General features: G+C 34.9%; 1 protein-coding gene across 1 annotated transcript in view; it reads right to left on the bottom strand.

The window, feature by feature from the left end:
• LOC123557965 (CUB and sushi domain-containing protein 3-like) overlaps positions 1-21,077 on the bottom strand; it is a 70,090-nt gene that overhangs the window by 46,156 nt on the left and 2,857 nt on the right. The window contains exons 2-4 of the mRNA XM_045349798.2: positions 11,430-11,665; positions 10,655-10,836; positions 6,577-6,677 (exon numbers count right to left, since the gene is read on the bottom strand). Of these exons, the coding sequence (XP_045205733.2) occupies positions 6,577-6,677; positions 10,655-10,836; positions 11,430-11,665 (519 nt within the window). The remainder of the gene's footprint in view (positions 1-6,576; positions 6,678-10,654; positions 10,837-11,429; positions 11,666-21,077) is intronic.

The following is a 21,077-nucleotide window of genomic DNA, read 5'->3' on the forward strand; positions in this document are numbered from 1 at the left end:
ATTTAATATTCGACCGACAAAAGACAATCTGCAATCCGTTAAGATTATCAGAGCAAAAGCTCGCAGAACTATAAAACAAGCAAAGAAAAACTGCTGGCATTCATACGTGTCTAAACTTAATTCTAGGTCATCGGTTAAAAAAGTGTGGGAAATGATTCGTAAAATAAGTGGAAAAGGAAAAACTTCAAATGTTTCTCATCTTAAACAATCTGACCAGACTATTGAATCTACCAAAGAAGACATTGCTAATACTCTTGTTGAAGCTTTTTCTAAAAAACTCTTCTTCACATAATTATGACCAAAGATTTAAAACAATGAATTAACTAAAGAAAGCAAACCTCTGAATTTTGATTCAAATAATGAGGAAGATTATAATAAACCTTTTTCGATCACAGAGTTAATTGACTCTTTAGACAAATGTCATGATACTGCAGCTTGTCCAGACCAAATACATTATCAACTTTTAAAACACTTACCACAAGAATCATAGCTCTTACTAATTGTTTATGTAAAACTCTGGAACGTATGATTAATTCTAGACTAGTTTGATACCTCAAATCGCAAGGTTTAATTACAAACTTTCAAAGCGGCTTTCGCAAACAACGCAGCACAACCGATCATCTTGTTCGACTGGAAAATTTTATTCGTGATGCATTTATTAAAAAAGAGCATCTAGTGTCTGTCTTTTTCGATTTAGAAAAAGCTTATGACACTACATGGAAATATGGTATTATGAATGATCTTAACGACATAGGTTTAAAAGGTCGTCTGCCAACATTTATATCACAATTTTTATCTGATCGAAGTTTTAAAGTACGTGTTGGTGATACCCTTTTGACTCTTTTGAGCAAGAACAGGGAGTTCCACAAGGGTCAATTTTATCTGTCACACTTTTTAGCATCAAAATTAATAATATTGTGAAATGTTTGTTACCAGGGACAGACTGTTCATTATATGTTGACGATTTTTTGATATGTTATCGTTCAAAAAATATGCGTACGATTGAACGCCAATTACAACAGCGTTTGAATAAAGTCCAAACTTGGGCCATGGAAAATGGGTTTAAATTTTCCCAATCGAAAACTCAATGTGTCCACTTTTGCCAATTACGGAAACATCATTGTGACCCTGAGCTTTTTCTAAATGGTACAAAAATACCCGTTGTTGATGAAGCAAAATTTCTTGGTGTTATCTTTGATAAAAAGCTTTCGTTTGTACCGCATATAAAATACTTGAAAGCCAAATGTCTGAAGTCATTAAATCTTTTAAAGGTCATTTCAAATACTGATTGGGGAGCCGATCGCACGGTTTTATTAAGACTTTATAGGGCTTTAATTAGATCTAAGCTAGATTACGGCTGTATTGTTTATGGTTCCGCAAGAAAATCTTATTTACAAATGTTAGATACCATACATAATCAAGGTCTTCGTATTGCTCTTGGTGCATTCCGAACATCGCCAGTTGAAAGTTTATATGCTGAAGCAAACGAACCATCTCTTTACACACGCCGAGAAAAACTTTCACTGCAATATGCTTTAAGAGTGGCTGCCAACAAATCCAATCCTGCTCATGAAATTATTTTTAAACCAAAGTACTCCGATTCATATAAGAAAAAACCAAAACAAATCAAACCGTTTGGATTTCGCATACAATCTTCTATGAATGAAACTGACTTTGAATTCGATGGTATTAAAGAAAATTCAATTCCAGATACATCACCATGGACCCTTCATATCCCTACAGTTCTTTTCGATTTGAAAACTGCCTTTAGAAAGTCTAAAACAAACCCTGAAATATTCAAGTCCAGCTATCATGAAATCAAATCAACTTACAAGGACTATTTTGCAATTTACACAGACGGTTCAAAAGATCAATCAAAGGTTGGCTGTGCTGCTGTCAGCCTCCTTCATCAATCAAAATTACGTTTGCCAAATAATGCAACAATATTTTCTGCCGAGGCCAAAGCTATTGATTTAGCCCTAAATTTTATATCAAGAAATAGTGCAGACAAATTTATTATCTTTTCCGACTCGCTTTCTGTTTTACAGTCAATTCATAACCGAAATATGGAAAGTCCATTCATTCAAAATATTCTTCTCAGGTTTCATGAACTATCTTTAAAAAAGTTTATCATATTTTATTGGATTCCTAGTCATGTTGGTATTCATGGAAACGAGGATGCTGATATTGCAGCAAAGAAATCCCTTTTATTATCATAATCTAATTTGAAATTACCACATACCAATTTTAGGCCCAATATAAACAAATACATTTTATCTACATGTATTTAAAATGGCAATCGTCATGGAACCGTGCTTCATTCAATAAACTTCATGATATCAAACCTACTCTAGGGGAATGGCACCAAGGGAACAGATCTGTTCGCAGGGAGGAAGTTGTTCTTTCTCGCTGTCGAATAGGTCATACCCATTTGACTCACTCTTACCTTTTGAATAAAGAAGATCAACCCGAATGTGTACCATGTCAAACACACACTATTAAACACATTTTAATCGACTGTGTGGACTTTGCTACACAACGCAGTACATATTATGACGTTCAATCTTTGAGAGAATTATTTGACAACGTTTCAGTCGAAAATGTTTTATCGTTTTTAAAGCAGATTGGAATATATCAAAAGATCTAACACTTCTTATTTTTATTTACATCTTGCAATATTGTTATGTTTGCAGCTGATATTTTAACACACACGTACATATATTTTTGCATTACTGTTTTTAGATATGCTTTACATTTTTACATGGATGCTTTTAGATATGTTTTACATTATTCATAGTGTTCTTTACAATTTTTACATGGATGTTTTTAGGTATGCTTTACATTTTTACATCAATGTTTAGGCTTTACAGTTGGCGTTTGCAATATGACTTCTTCTCGGCGATATATGACCATTTTGTGTCGATTCGCCGTAAAACCCAACTCACCCACTCACTCACTCGTTTCAAGGACATATTTGGGTTACTATACCTTTGGCCGCCAAACGTGGGGGTAAATGTATGCTTTGTAAGCCAGATTTCTATTGGTTACTTTGCAAAACGTAATATTTGGTCTCCGGTTTTTGTTTTATTGATACGATGAAGCTTGAATCCAGATCGGTCCTAATTTTCGGAACGTTCGGAATTCTAGGTGTTTTCGTGTTGTTTGCCCATTAAATTCCTAACGTTATACCGGCTCCCTACAGCGAGCCGGCAAGACTGAAGGACAACTTGCCTACCTGATCTTTTATGAAACCAATTATGATTTTCTAGTCATGCTCGTGTAGGATATCTGGGTTTAAAATAGGTCATTAGGCCAAATAGTAGAAAACCGCTTTAAATCCCATAGAGGCCAAAATAGCAACTTGATTTACATAAGGCATGGACAGAATATTAGTATTCATGTTATCTAAATTAAATTTTCAAAATTCTGTCATTTGGGTGAGAATAAGGTCAAACGGTCACATTTATAAAACCCTGCTAACACTCTAATTGCTGTTATGTCTGCATGACCTACAGGAATCCTGATGAGAATGTTTGCCTTTATAATATCATGGTCTCGCTAGAAACTTGATTGTCACAAAAAAAATGTAGGTCACTATATGTAATAGCTACATACTATGGCCACAATTTACTCTCAGTTTCTTGTTCTTACAAACGTCAACTATTGTCCTCTGACTTGGCGTTTTGCTCTGAAACTAATACTAAAAAACTGGAAAAAATTCAAGAACGAGCTCTACGTTTCATTTATGATGATTATTTTTCGGACTATGATTCCCTCCTTGATAAATCTAAATTGCCAACTTTGAAAATACGAAGGCTGAGGACAATGGCTCTGGAAGTTTTTAAAATTGTAAACAAACATGGTCAGGCCTATTTGCATGATTTATTTAAAATCAAAGAAAATTCTTATTCTTTTAGGTACACTAATACAGCAATGTTGCCACAGGTAAGAACCAAAAGTTACTGCAGTAGCTCTTTTCGTTCCAGTGCACCAAAATTATGGAATTCGCTTCCTCAGCATTTCAGGGAGGAGACGAACTTCCATCACTTCAAGGGTATGATTAATGCCTGGCACGGTGAGAGCTGCTCCTGTTCGTTTTGCTTATAGTTCCAAGTCATCGTCTTGTTTAGCTTTTCTGTGTGCTTTTTCAGTTTGGCCTGCATATTTTTGTGTGTGTTTTTTTTGCTTTAGCTTCCTTTGTTTTATTCCCAGCTTTGTCTGATTTAGCCTGACCTTGTATGTGCTTTTATTTATGTACTAGCTAACAATCTGTAGTTTTAATATTACCATTATTGTAATGGAGGAATTCTTATTGAACCCCTGGGAGAGTAGTGCTAATCAGTTAACCTCAAATCTGATTTGAAGTAATAGTTGATTTTTAAAAAAATTCTCACAATATACACAGTTTGTGTCTTTTTCCCCTTGCTGGTTTTATGTTTTTTCTTTTTAGAGAAGTATTTAGGCCCTTGGTCAAGATTAGCGCTACTCTCACAGGTCTTAACATGTATTTATATACTTAATGCATATGCCTATTTTATGATTTTAAAATATATATGTATAACTCATAATTTATGATGATCTGTATGCTATATACTTGTTTTTGTTACATATGTCGGTAAATAGCTATACAAAGCTAATGTTTTTTTCCTGTTTATATATATGCACCGACTTAAATAAAATATGTATTGTACTGTATTGTATTGTAGTCTACACGAAACCGCCCATTACTAAAACACTGAACGGAACGGAATGGAACAGTAGAAAATGGCATAATAATGTCAGCTGTCACATCAACTTGACTTTGAATCTCATGAGAAACTGTTTATTTAGATCATCAATAGAAGCCCAAAAGATGGTGGATCTCACTGGCTAACCGTAAGCAACATAAATTACCTCAATAATGAAGTCACTGTTTACGATTCTGCATACAGTGACTTACCACACGAGCAGGAAATGGTTGTTGCCAGTTTAATAAGAACGGATGCAAGTATTTTAAAGGTGAAAGTCTCAAATGTTTATATGCAAACAAATGGAGATGACTGTGGTCTATACGCCATTGCAAATGCTACAGCATTAGCATATGGGCGTAATCCAAGTACACAATCATATGTTCCACGGATGATGATTGATTGGCTCCTTGGAATAAAGACAGTTGAAACCATTCCCAGTTGCAGCTGGGAAGAGACGCAAACAAATAAAAAAAAATACAATACAAGTACCTCTGTATTGTTTATGCAAAATGCCAGATACAGGGGCCTTGTATGTGTGTTGCGACAATTGTGCAGAGGTGTACCATCCAGAATATGTGGGAATTAATAAAGGCATTCATGAATCAATGTCATTTGTATGCCCAAACTGTGTAAATAAATAATTGTTATTAAATGAATTTCTTTGTTCCGTAATTAATTTCATTCAGTGCTGTTCCGTATGTGTCTGTTCCGTAGGTTAAAAACACGGAACATTTCTATTTTTTGAACAGAAAATTACGGAACAGAATATACGGAACACTACTATTTTTAGAACTTTTTCGTGGAATTTTCCGGAAAAATATCTGGAATTTTCCAACGAAAAAATTTAAAATAGAACATACTCTACTATTTTTAGAACAGAAAATGTGGAACAGAATGAAAAATACGGAACACGGAACATCCATGTATCTGTTCCGTAATTTCTGTTCTGTTTTTTAGATAAAGTTCCGTACAGTTCCGTGTTTTAGTAACGACCCACGAAACCTGGTCAGGGTGATTTGTCCTACTGACCTAGTTTAATCCAAGTTGACCCAGTTTCAGGCTCTGTCTTGATTTTACAAAGAAAACTCAATCAAATCAGGTTTTATTTGATCAAGTAGACAACGTGACTTGTATTTAAGACATACAAATTTCAAACTTTACTCAGGATATATTCAGAAGATAATTTACCAAGGTTCAAGCAAATTAGTTGGAAAATATGGCCTCTAACTTTATATGACTAAGTTCTTGATCTTCGATAACCAAATTTCGATTTTGCCTTGTTTTACCTATTTTACCCAATTTTATATAAATTAGGTAAGAAATGTGGATCTAGATTTTTATAAAGTTTTTTTTTATTATTTAACCAAATGTTTGAATTCAAGTGACCTGAACTTGTAAGAAGTAAAATCAAACCGTTAGATACTCCCCAATTTTTGTCGCTTGTACATTGTCTATCCTGCTTGTATATCCTTAATAGCCAATGTTCAATATTTGCCATTTAAAGTGACTACTGTATCTATACTAAGTGGTTACACGCGCAATATTTAGGAAGGAAATATATGTTGCATTATAACACGGCCGTAAACAAATTATACAACGTCTTACATATCTTTATTTCTTCTTCATTTGTCTTGGGTTATACATTGAAAATCATTTGATACGATGTCAAATTTGCTTACATTGCTAAGGTGCATGGAACAATGGCAATAAAGATGCGATTAAACTTAAACAATTTCTTGAATAAAAGGTGTTTTTAAATGAAGAACTTAAAGGATAATATGGCAGATGCATTGGTTCACAATTTCACTATACATGTAATATCAACAAAAAAATCACAATACTATACTTCGTCTAATACGGCACCAATGAATCCATTACAAACATCTGAGCATTCTGTTAATCCTGTTGCCCAGCGACATCTTACTATATCCCCATCAACGTCTCCAACTAGTAAAACAATTGATGTAAACATGAGATAATCGTTAAAATATACAAACTTCTTATGAATGGAAACATAATTACTTAAAAAACTAAACTTTTCATTCGGTTTGCAAGAGCGTGTAGACACGTTGAGGATTTTGTTTGTTTGTTTTGGGTTTAACGCCGTTTTTCAACAGTATTTCAGTCATGTAACGGCGGGCAGTTAACCTAGCCAGTGTTCCTGGATTCTGTACCAGTACAACCCTGTTCTCCGCAAGTAACTGATGATTTTAAAATGATTTCAGACACAATGTCGTTTATCAAATAGTCACGGAGAACATACGCCCCGCCGGAGGATCGAACTCGCGACCCCGCGATCCATAGACCGATCGTTGAGGATTTCAATGAACGTAATCAATATATTACAAACAAGTGAATGAAGTATTGCCATGCTAGACACAGTCCCCTACGGGAAGGCACCTAATTTTCTCTCCTGCAGTATAACATAATGATCTTATATTTGTCAATGATTTATAAACAATATGATACTATATTTAATATATTATAACACAACATTTTGATAAAAACTTGCATATATAGAACAAAAATTTACTGTGTTCGATTGCTCTGTAATTATAAAAAAAGTATTAAATTTCAATTTTGATATCATTTTATTTGGAAATTAGTGGAAAAATTTCAGAAAAAACGTAAAAATCATCATATTAAAGGGAATTGATTTTTAAAAAAATACACCTACAATTTTTTTAAATGGTCATATGACACATGAGCTTTAATCAAAACATATTACAGAATGGACAGGAAAAGATCAATGTTGAATTGACCTTTAAGTGTGACCTTGACCTTTGAGTTAGGGTTAAGGGTATTGCGTAAGACACGTTGTCTCATTATCGGAAACATTTGTGCCAGTAATATTGAAATCCCTTAACGGATGACAGAGTTATTGAACATACAAGAAATAAACCCTATTGACCTTTGACCTCCAAGTGTGGCCTTGAACTTTGAGCTAAAGGTCTCAGTTTTGCGCCTGGCACGTCGTCTCATCCAGGAGATTTTTTGTACCAACTGACATTAAAATGTCTTGATTAATGACAAAGCCATGAACCGGTCAGGAGAAAACCAATTAACTTTTCATCTTTAAGTGTGACATTGACCTTTGAACTAGGGTTACTGGTGTTGTGCATGACACGTCATCTGATTATGGGAATTATGTATGACGAGCAATATTGTAATTCCTTAATTGATGACAAAGTTCTGGACCGGACGGGAAACAGACCCTGTTCATGCCATGTTAATATCTTACCGCCAAGTGTGACATTGACCTTTTAGCTAGGGATCTAAAAGTTGTGCATGACACATCGTCGAATTATGGGACACATTTGAGTCAAGTGATATTAAAATCCCTTCCTGCATTATTGAGCTACAAACCAAACAGGAAAATGACCTTTGATCTCCAAGTGTAACCTTTACCTTTGAGCTAAGGATCTGGATTTGGCGCATGGCATGTCGTCTCACCCAGGAGAATGTTTGTACCAATTAGTATTAAAATCCCTTGATGATGGACAGAACATGAAAAGATCCCTGTTAACCTTTCATCTCCAAGTGTGACCTTGACCTTTGAGCTAGGACTTTTGGATGTAGCGCCTGACACGTCGTCTGATTATGGGAAACATTTATGCCAAGCAATATTGTAATTCTTTGATTTAACCGGAGACGAAACAGGGCTGTTCATGCCATGTTATTATTTGACCGCAAGTGTAACCTTGGCCTTTTAGCTAGGAGTCTGAAAGTTGTTCATGACACACTGTTTTATTAAGGGGTACATTTTTGCCAAGCAATATTAAAGTCCCTTCATGGATTGTTGGATACAGACCGGATAGGAAAAAAGCCCTGTTGACATTCGACCTCCAAGTGTGACCTTGACATTTGAGCTAGGGTTCTGGGTTTTGTGCATGACATGTCGTCTCATTATGGGGAACATTTGTGCCAAGTAATATTAAACTCCCTGTGATGAATTACAGAGTTACGGACCGGACACGAAACTGCAGACGGTCGGAATGACGAACAGACGAACGAACGGACGGAAAAGCGCAATCCTATAGTCCACGAAACTGGTTTTCAACCAGTAGGGGACTAATAAGCTTCTTCGACAAGGCTGCCGTTATTATAAATTACGTAAATACTTTGCTAAAATTTACTATCATAATTCAGATTTGGTTTTAAAATAATAGTAATATAATAGTAATTTAAAGAAGTTTTGCGAGAAGGTATATCAAAACACGAAATTTATGAGGATGTGGTTTACAAACTTCGTAAGATTTCGGGTCATGGCAATTTTCCAACTGTATTTAGTAAAGTAATTAAACGTTTTATTATACCCCCACAAACGAAATTTGGGGGTATATAGGAGTGAGCTTATTGGTCGGTCGGTCGGTCGGTCGGTCCGTCCGTCCGTCCGTTTTCATGGTTTCTGGACAGGTATACAGATGTAACATCATAAAATACAGGTCAACATTCACTTTGAGGTCAGTAGGTCAAAGGTCAATGTCACAATGACCCGAAACGGTTAACTGATGATAACATGAGGACGCTTGGATAAAGGATCATAAATTTTGGTACACAGGTGTAACATCATGAAATACAGGTTAAGTTCGACTTTGAGGTTAGTAGGTCAAATGTCAAGGGCACAATAACCGGGAACAGTTAAACGATTTCCAGATGATAACCTGAAAATGCTTGGGCCTAGGATCAAAACATTTGGTACACAGGTGTAACATCATAAGATACAGGTCAAGTGCGACTTTGAGGTCAGTAGGTCAAGGATCAAGGTCGCAATGATCCGGAAAAGTTAAACAGTTTCCGGATGATAACTTTGATGACAAAAGTTGATTGGGAGGTTGAACATGACCAGCAGATGATCCCTATTGATTTTGAGTTCAGTAGGTCAAAGGTCAAGGTCACAGTGACCCGGAACATTTAAACAGTTTCCGGACGATAACTTGAGAACTCTTGAGCCTAGGATTGTGAAAGTTGATGGGAAGGTTGATCATGACCAGCTGATGACACAGTTTGATTTTGAGATCAGTAGATCAAAGGTCAAGGTCACAGTGACCTGGAAGAATTTAACCGTTTCCTGACGATAACTTGAGAACGCTTGGTCCTAGGATCACGAAACTTGATAGGAAGGTTGATCATGACCAGCAAGTGACCCCAATAGATTTTGAGGTTCAACTTTGACACTGGCTTACTTCTGTGACAAGGCCGTATTGTTACGGTATAATTTGTCATTCCTGTAACAGCTCTAGTTAAAATAGGTTACGACCCAACTGTTTTAAGACATACCGCATGTTGAGTGTTCTGCCCTGTTACAGTTGGACGCTAAACTTTCCCTTTTGATTGTGTCTGACGGAACAGGTGGAAGACTCTATGATAGGTAGTTCTTAAATCCTACCGGGACTGAGCTATTTTTGATTTCTGTCTTCTGGCATCTTTTGTCGTTGTTTGTTTGTTTTTGTCCTAGTATGTTTGCTTTGTGTGAGTGTGTGTGTTAGTCCGCGTGCTTGGTTAAGGTTTTGGGAGGCTGCGTTTTTGAAACGTGGCTTTCCCTGTTGGATATTTATCCTTGTTTTTGTTGTTAAACCTTTTTTCCACTTTAAGAGAAGCAAATTCGTATTTTGTGACCGCCTCCTGCCCGCAACGACACACACTCATATAAAAGTACCAACCAAAAGATGACAAGTAATAAATAAAATAGGCAATAATGCATTTCACAGTTCACTATCCGTTCACTCTTCTAACCACAGATTACTTGACCTATAAACATTTGCTATTGGTTTTATCTTAGATTATTTCCTACATACACTTAGATTAAAAATGCAAGTACTAACCAAAACAATTTTAAATACGTATAATTAATGCAATAATGGACACAAATCTGACCTATCGAAAGATGAAGAAAAAATCATGCCTTGTAACTTAAGCATTACCTGGAAGTTTAACTGTGTAGGAGCATCCATGTTGAAGATTTAATACAGGGGTCATCTCTACTGTAGGCGATGAATTTATACGCCCAGTGTCAGATCGTACTGAAAGGTCAACTGAAGCCTGTACATTCCAATTGCCATCCTTGCCTACAACCAGAGTGCTGATCCAGCAACAGCTGGAAAAACTGTTAAAAGTGATACACTTAAATCAATGTCGTTTCATTGTTAAAGAAAAAAAACAACTTATATACCGTTATATATATATATAATATAAGTTTTCTTCAAATACTTATCGCTCAACTACGATTATTTCTACTTACAATACACATGAAACTGTACATTTATTTTAAAACAATATTCTAAACTTTTTAAAGCTTTTTTACACTAATTTGTTGTAAGGCTGTATTATCCGTTCTTTTTAAAAATATTTAAAGCGTTTCATTGACTGACCAAGTCTTTTTTCTCCACTGCACCAGACGTAAAGGTCAAAACTGAATCATAGATGCAAAACAAAGTTTCAACTCTTTGGCCCAGTAATTAAGAATGAATACCTTGGTCTTCAACCATGTGAGTTCGAACTTCTTTTGAGCTGAAAAAAATCTTACATTAAGACGTTTACACGGCTTGCGGAAGGTCGGTTGTTCTAACGATATACCCGTCTATGCCTGGTATACGGACAGGGTCTTTCTCTACCATTAAAAGCTGGTATGACACAATATGCCCTAATATTATGTCAGTGTGTCGTTAAACCCAACAAAACCAAAAGCAAAACAGCTACCTGAAAGAAAACTGTGTAGAAGTGACTGTGTAAGTAATGTCATGCCTTCCTGTTGACCAGTCATCAATTTCACTGTAATCTGTACATTGGTAAAATAATGACCCAATGGTGTCATTACAACCGCTTGAACAAACGAGGTTTCCCCCTCCTATAAGGGTACCATTAGTAATGATTGAATCATTACACCAATATCCTGCATATGTTCTTCTCCATGATATTCGAAAGCTGATTGTTATCTGTAAATAACAACATTTGATATTTGAAACGAGCTGAATGATATAATACTGCATCTTGATCATTCGGTAAGTGTATGTACAAATGACTCGCAACTTTTAAGGAGACCGACCCCAGTAAAGGTACTAACAATTTTACATGCTTTGCATGGAAAAATGAGAAAAACAAATATCTACTTACAAATTGACAGTGATATATATAAGGCCAAGACAATGTGTTTAATGTCTAATCATTTTATTCAATCAATGTAGCAGTATGCACAATATTGGTTATATTAAGTTGAGTTCAGGCCACACTTATTTATCAGTGTTTATAAAAGTACACTGAAAAGAGACAGGTCGAATAAGTTTGCAGATGAAGTTGTGAAAACACATTAATTCTGGAAGGGCCTAAATTGTCCACCTGCCACTTTCTATTATAGTTGTATAATTATCAGAATGATTTTCACAAAGTTCATTTGGGAGGAAAAAGTAAGTTATAGTTTGGATTTGTCAGCGGAACCCCCAAAGGAAAGTTTCAGAATGAAAATATAATTGGAAGCATTTAGTCTGAGTAAATGAGTCGCTGCCTTTGCTAGCTGTTTAAGACATGTTTGGCTATAATCTCATTCGGCTTAGTTTGCTAAAGAGCTCGTTTTGATAGATGGGCAACACCTTTGGTCCCAATTCTCGGCTCTGATACTGCAATACAGGAGCTTAATTGTTTAAGATCAAAGTCTGAATTTGGTATCTGCAATGTATGACTTAATTTGTTTGACACAAACATTATGGATATATTTAAAGCCATTAAAGCCATCACAACTTAAAATGCACTACACATATATACTTTTTCTAATACGATAAATTTTGCGTAATATTGTGCGTGCAATCTATGGTTTAGTGATTCATGTTATATATGCAAGTATTTATTCAAAGCAAATGGTTAGTGGCGACACACTTTCAAAATATCATTATGATTGGATATTATCGTTCAAGAGATATGTCTGAGACGGTATATATACGATAGTGATTACAATGAATTTACCATAACTCCAAACTGAATACAAGACATGCTAAGTTTCACGATACTGATACAAATGTACCAAATCTGAAACTGATACCTTGCATAGGGAAAGCTTTCCGGCAAAGGTCAGCGACGTCTACATTACGTCAACTTCGTTATAGGTATTTCCTTTATCTTCTTTCAACTAAAACAGTATTCTGCAAAATGTTTTTACGCCTTTTAAATTATTTTACGGTTTCGCCATCGTGATCTCGCACCTCGCGCTTCATGTATCTTTTTCTCTAGCGATATGCGATTCACGATTCGCTCACATGCACAGGCAATATGCGGAGTGGTCTCAGCGCGAGATTACGATGGCGAATGGATTTCGCGCTGAGACTACTTCGCATATCGCCTGTGCATGTGAGCGAATCGTGAATCGCAAATGCACGATGGCGAAGCGAAAAATTACAAAAATTCTCCATTTCACGCTTCGTCATCGTGATCTTACGTTTCGCCATTATGATTTCGCGAATTGTCATCGTGGTCCCGCGCTTCGAGTATCGCCTGCTCATGATGGAGAAGCGTGAAACGCGGAATCACGATTGCGAAGTGCGAAGGTACGAACATTTCAGGCTTTAACATTAGCATTGGGTAGACATTGTACCAACAATATTGAATCATGAAAAAATATTAAAAACATAGTGTGATTGTTAATATATATCAGCGACATCTAAAACCAAGTATTACAATGAAATCTTGATCTGATAATTTTTAGAGTGTTGTTTAAGGTCTTCTGAAATATTATACATATAATTTAGTTACCTATTACGCCACTGAAAAAAATGTAATCACCAATTATAAAGAAAGAACTTATTTATCTCATTGTGAATTGGTTGCCAAATACTATAATATCGTATGATTTGTAATGGTGTCAGACCTGGGCAATTCGCGTAGGTGTAATTATATTATTTCAATTATATTTTATTTTCTACAACATTGGGACCAAGGGATAATTGATAATTTCATACATTAAATTACATTTATAATATATCTATGATATCTGAAAATAACATAATGATTATTAAGCGTGACAAATTACGTCTGCAGTATTATACAACATCTCCTATTAAAAAGTTTTTAGGCTTGAAAATGTCTCTTTACCGATTTTTTAAACCAACAGTTTATCAATTTTTGACATTGTATCATAATTTTGTATATAAATTTGCCTCTTTAAACCGTTAGCATATACGGAGTATGATTGTAATGTTTCACATGATCAGGATTATTACAAAATAAGCAATCAAATACTAGGATAATGAACTAAATTGCAAAACTGTACCTAAATTGTTATAAAACTACAAAGACAATCGGTGAATTTCAAAGCACGTTAAATCAACTAATTATATAAATCAGTTTGCTATACACATAATGTCTAGATAAGGAACATGTTCGCTATATATTTATAGTGAGCTCGAAGAGCAGGCCCGAAGGGTCGAGAATCAAGCTTTACGGTCCGCAAATATACTTTCACACTTGGTGTTAAAAACTTTCGCGCCGGAAGCTAACAAGGCGCCCCTAGCGGACAGGAAGTAGTTCTCTCCGCGGTGAATATACAGAACTTCTTTGATTGCTGAAAATTCATCACTAAATCATGGAAGAAAGGTTTCCAGTTAGTTGAAAAATGTTTATTTTCTATTAAAAGATAAAACATTAGACAGAAATTGGAAAATATTGTCGTTAATAATCCTAAAGGCAGTAGAGAACACGGCGAATAGGAAATGACGTCATCGTGACATCGGCTTCCCGTAAATTTTGCAAAGTATGATATTCGCTGTAATAGGTATGATGACACTAAATGTAAATTTGCTGTTTTTCAAGTGAATAGGTTCTCGCGATTTTTCACTTTCTTTGAGTAGTAAATAGTTTCTGTGTAATATATTTTTAAAAGCTACTCCTGATTTCATTGAGCTCGCTTTTGAGATTTTGCCTTATTTCTTATTAACAAACTTATTCTATAACGAACACATTTTGCTTGTCCCGATGAGTTCGTTACAACTGGAGTTTGCTGTACTTCAAACAAAATACGAAGTAAGCAATGGCTGCGTATGAAGCAATCTCCGTTGCATGATATAGACTTCTTGTTGCAACAAAATAAATTAGCCAGTTAAATTGCACATGCTTGCCAGATTTTCACTATGCAGCTGCGTTACTGCGTAAAGGCAGCTACACGCCTGTAGACTATCGAGGCAAATGAGGCATAAAAAGTCATACCTCTTACGAAAGAAATTCCGATACACTATTTTACATATATTAGTGCCCCATTAAATATATAATAATAGCGAGCTCGATGAGCGGGACCCAAAAATAGGCCCAATCGAGCTTTACGGTAACGCAAGTTTACTTTCACACTTGGTGGTGGATTTCGCACCCGAAGCTAACAAGGCGCCCCTAGCGGACATGAAGTAGTTCTCCCCGCAGTGAATACAGAACTTCATTCGATTGCTGAAAATTATTCATCACTCAAAAGTCATGCAGGAAAGAATTCTAGTTATTTGAAAAAATGATTGGATTCTTTTAAAAGATAAAAAATATTGGACAGAAAATGGAAAATATTGTCATTAATAATCATAAAGCCAGTACAAGAACGCGGCGAATAGAAAAATAAAATGACGTCACCGTGGCTCCGGCTTCCCGTACATTTTGCATATGATATTCGCTGTATCAGGTATGATGGCACTAAATGTTATTTTTCTGTTTTCAAGTGAATAGGTTCTCGCGAATCACTTTCTTTTGAGTAAAAAATAGTTTCTTTGTAATATATGTATATATTTTGTCATTGAGCTCGCTTTGAGCCTTTGTCTTATTTCATATTATATATATTTTTTATTTTATGGAGTAAAACACTATAATCTGCGAAATAGTCGTAATGTGTTTAGTTAAATTATAGAAAAGGAAAGCAAACAGAAAACTAAAATGATGTCTTATACAGTCAATATAAAAAACAAACTTACTGTGGATCCGTCGTCAGATGGAATCCAGGTGAAGATTGCGCCTCTAAAGTGACTGGCATTCACAAAGACACATGCCGCAATTAAAGTTACAAAAAAGAGTTTGACTTGAACCATCTTTGATGTCGTTAGTTCAAGTTTCTTTAACATTTCATTATTAGGAAACATACCGATAAGACATCGCGTAAAATTCCGGCCAGTCGTTTTATTAAATTTTCAACACAGACTATTCTCAAGTGTTTTCAAAGTCAACCGTTCAAATGTTATTCTTGTAACTGGGAAGTTTTGAGCTGCAAGGACAGCAGGACTCATTGTGTTGGCAACCTCTTAAAGCCATTTCAAAACAGTTTGAAATTAAATAATTAAAGGTTATTATAGCATGCAAATCATATTTTAAAGGTTAGTGGGACTTTGTACTGCGTAAATATCCAAGAAGGAGGACTGTTAAATCTTTTGAGCAGTCTTTGGTAAAGACATTGTTAATATTTTGAACATGATTCAAATAAGAATTACCTTTATGCTGTTGCTACAGGCGGGAGATAAACTCCTTTACCCAACAGAGAAAGTAAATGCTACTAATCATTCCAATGAAATGAAATTCTGTAGATTTGGCAGACAATATGTTTTAATGGTAATTGATCGGTCGCTATGCTTTCTTGTCTGTTAATATTTGCATTCAAATAATTTAACAATAACTTAAGGGGGAGTCAACATGTAAATGTCTCATTAATGAAGAATACTTGTTAATTAGATTTGAATTAGACTTGAATTAGAATTAGAATTAAATAAGACTATTTTCATGGTTACGCACATTATTTCTCAGTTGTACGACATACGTTTTTACTTCATCTTTGTAAATTCTAATTTCTTTTCACGAAGCGGAAGTGGTAGTATACGATATCTCTGTCTAAACGTGGTGTGATGTTACTGGACAACTATGATAAAAGTCAGAAATGTTCGTTATTTTTAACATCCTGGTGAATAGATGTTCCATGCGTAAACAACATAACAAACTAATTGGTTACATTTTAGCAATATTACATTAATAAGTTCATGTTACAGAAGCACTATTTCTTCTGTACATTATAATAACTTTGGAACAGCCCTGTATTCCAATATCATATCTTACGTATAATTGGTTGATTAATGTTTAATTCACGTTTAAATGCACATACCTTTTTGACAAGTCAAATAAGCAAGTTAAATATGCATAATCTCCTGTTATAGAAATGAGCAATTAATTGAATATTCAAAAGATAAGTTTATATATAGAATTATGACACGATGTTAATTATAGAATAGAATTATTTTCATAAATCATAAATATGATAAAAAAAACAACAACAAACGAATAAGACTTGTAAATATGAACACGAAGTAGTTGCCTTGGATTACTGACTATAATGGGATTTTTTTTGCAAGAAATAGAGTCATGATTTATTCATTCTACTTTATTAATGAATTAAAAGGAACAAAACGAGACTGTTTTGTCAAATTAATCTTGCTGTGGTAGTCGGAAAAACACGACAAATCATTCAATCGAACGTATATCTACTTAAAATAAGTATACCAGTTAGATGTGAGAAATGAGGTTTTTTGAAATGATTAAAGGATTTTATTTTTTTTTCGTCCACAGTTTTACTGAGTATTGTCTTTTGTCAGTTCGTCAATGCGTGGAATATCACATTCTGTACAGGTACTCGCACCATGGAAATCGCCGAATCTTTAGAACTGAAACTAGCTTACATATTTTCAGTAAATGTACAAGCACGTCACTTTAAACGAGCATTACGATTTGAACTACTAGGTTTGTCTTCTTTAAATCTTAGACATAAAGAAAATGAATTGATAGATAAGATTTGATTGGGTTTTTTATGTTTATCAGAGGAGACTGGACTAGATTAGATTAGTTTAGATTAGAATAAATCAAATTAGTGTATAATAAGAACTGATCTTTTTGCTCAAGGAAGTATCTTTTATTTCATTGCAAAAAAAAATCATTTACTTTAGCTTAGCTAGCCTTAAAGAAATTGATTTGCAAATGCTAGTCTCGTATATTGGCGATGTTACTTAAAGAATTGAATGTTATTTTTGTGCGTTTATATGGGTATAAACCACATTTGGACTTTTTGCAAATCATCCAAGAGTCGCGATTCTGTTGATGATTTGCAAGAAGTCCCAATGTGGTTTATACCCATATAAACGCATAAAATAGCATTTATTTGTTCTATTTACATTTTTACGATAGTAGGCTTTTGAATACCGTACACACGGAAAAAAACGTCCCTGTTGAGGTGACATTTTGCCTATATTTTCGTTATTACTTGACGGATATTCAAAAGATAAAGTGAGTAGAAGTCATCAAAATGAGTGCTTTCCTCCGCACATACCGTCTGCCATCAGTTCTCAATATTTTCTTAAATACTTCGCCCAACTGCGAAAGTCAACGGTTTACGAAATAAAGTTGGGCGTAGTGTTTGAGAAAGGTACTGAGAACTGATGGCAGCCGTTTTGTTTGGAGGAAAGCACTCGTTTTGTTGTCTTCATTATGAAAATCTGTCAAGTAATAAGAAAAATATAAGCAAAATGTTACCTGAATAGGGGTGTTTTCTCCGTGTGTACGGTATCCAAAGTCACCTTTCCACGATAATATAGTTCCTTTTTTACTTTAAATATATATTTAAATCAAGTGAACAATCATATAGCAAAATAACAATTGTGGCGACTATAAAAAGTCTCCTTGTACTAAAGCTCAGTGTTGTTATATTTTCTGGTTCTTTAGGATCATGGAGTCCATTCAACACATGTGTAATAGAGTTTCGCTTAAGCCGATGCTTGGGAGCGCGAGAGTTGTATTTTGCATTACATCTCATTAACAAACTTGTGCTATTAACTTACTTGGTTGAATTATATGCTTCCAAAGAATTTTCTTACAGATTTTATTAAACACCCAAAAGCAACCCGATTTATTTTTCATTTTGGAGGGCATATATCAATAACATTCGAGAGAAAAAAATAAAAACAAACAAATTAATACTCTCTTTAGTCTCTTGTACTTTGCATCTTTCTGTGCTCCTATGTTGCTGTATCTTCAGCAACTGAGTGGCTTGCATCAAATGAAAGTTTTGATAACTTTCTTTATGAATTTACAATAGACATTACCTGTTGTTAACCTGTAAAGTATACCTTCACAAGAGATCAATTATTGTAAAAAGAAAACGCACAGAAGTAAACGAGGCGGTAACAGTAATGTAATTCCTAAACAAAATGGTGTGAATTTTAAAGAATTGATATACCTTAGAAAATGCAATCAATTATACAAAAATATAAGCGAACATGTATCCTGAATTACTCATAATTGTAGATCTGTCGTAAACAAAGATGATTTTTTGGGCCAATAACTAAATAGATTTCGTTCTTTTGACTGAAACTTGGTACTCGGACGAGAAACAACATCAGTTTGAAACTTCTGACTTTTGAACCACAATGGATATAAATTAAGAGTTACTAATAGAAAAAATAAAAAAGATGGTGTTGTTTCGATCTTGTAGAAACACGATCAATATGCGAAGGGTAACTCACGGTACTGTTCGAAGCTTTGAATATGGTATTTGGAAACTCGTTTTCAAAAATATGACCATACACGCAGTGGATGTGTTTAGACCCCCGGCTCTATCGATTGGTAACCAGTTCGTTGTTGAATTCTTTGACTTCACCGAAAACGTTTTATCACATTATGAAAAAATACTTATAATAGGCGTTTTCAATTTGCATATTAACAGTGACACGAGTGATAGTACTAACTTCAAGACTCCCTAGTAGCAATGGGTCTGGAACAACATGTTGATTTCAGTACTCATACAGGTGGACATATCTTGGATCTAGATATAACTGAGTCGCTTAATGGTGTTCATGTAAAGAAATGTGAGCCTGGACCATTTTTATCGGATCACTGTGTTGTTAAGATTCTCTTAGATGTTAAAAAAGACACTATTATTAGTAGGAGTGTATTATTTAGAAACTTCAAAAATTTGAACGAACGAGAAATTTTCCAGTGACCTAAGTGCAATAAACGTTGATTCACAGACTATCAAGTTTGTAAATGAGCTTTAATCGGAAACAGAGGAAGTCCTGAATAAGCACGCACCTCTAAAAGAGAAAACTATAATTCAGAGAGCACCCAAACCCTGGTTCAATGAAAATGTGCAACATCTAAAACAACAAGTTAGAAAGTCTGAGCGTACATGGAGGCGTTACGGTAAAACAGATCAGTTTGAGTCATAAAAAGCAGTAAGAAACGAATACAATTTTGAAATCAAACGTCAAAAGAGAAACACACTCAGTGATAAGATAGAGAACGCTAAAGGTGATTCCAAGACTCTGTATGGATTAGTATCTGAACTATCTCCAAACCTGAAAACGCACTACCTCAAAGAGAGACTAATAATTCATTGGCCGAAATATTTGCTGACTTTTTCATTGCAAAAACCTCTTAAAATACACCAATCCTTAAGTGAATATCAAAACTTTGAACCTCAAGTAAGGGATGTAAAAAATTTAGAAAAATTTACAGAATTGACTCAAGATGAAGTGAAAAAACACAGTAAATTGAATACTATGTCTTCAGAGCTAGATATTTTGCCAACATGTATTCTGAAATCACATGTAGATGAACTCTTTTATCTGTAAAAAGCAGGTCTTGAACTAGACTAGCCACTAGACTGATAATAATAGTATTTCTACATTTTTCCTTTTTTGACGAATTTAATTTCACAGAGACAAAAGCCAGTCTATTTTAGAGATTTTCACAGAGGAATGATGTTGAAATTATGTGATATTGGACATAGAATATAGACTGGCTCAGTTCACTACATTTAATCATAAAAATGTAAAACAAAAGATATATCATAGTCTAGGAGCTAGTCTAGTCTTGAACTAGAGCTTTCCAACTATCGTCCCCTGAGATATTTATCATTTCTGTCAAAACTTATTGAGAAAGCTGTTCTTTACAAGCTAAACAAACCAAACATGTAAAGAAAACAGCCTTTTGCCTAAGAACCATTCTGCATATAGGAAATATCACTGCTGTGAATCTGCGCTGCTTCGGTTGGTTAATGATCTTCTAAGTGGTATGGAGAAACAGGAAGACACGGCCCTTATTGCAATTGACTTGAGCACGGCATTTGACACTTGACTATGACATTCTGCTAGATGTCCCAAAAGCACGGTATGGTGTCTGTGAAACAGCTCTTCAATGGGTGAGTTCTTACTAAAGGCCTGTGTCCCAAGGCAGTTGCCTTAGTCCGTGGCTGTATTTCACCTATGCTGGAACTCTTTTTGATGCCATTCCCAAATCCATATCAGTCTACGGTTTTGCTGTTGATCATAGCAAATAAAAGCTTTAGTCCCATATCTGCTTCCG

The sequence above is a fragment of the Mercenaria mercenaria genome, chromosome 5 (genome assembly GCF_021730395.1).
Source record: "Mercenaria mercenaria strain notata chromosome 5, MADL_Memer_1, whole genome shotgun sequence".
Taxonomy (NCBI): domain Eukaryota; kingdom Metazoa; phylum Mollusca; class Bivalvia; order Venerida; family Veneridae; genus Mercenaria; species Mercenaria mercenaria.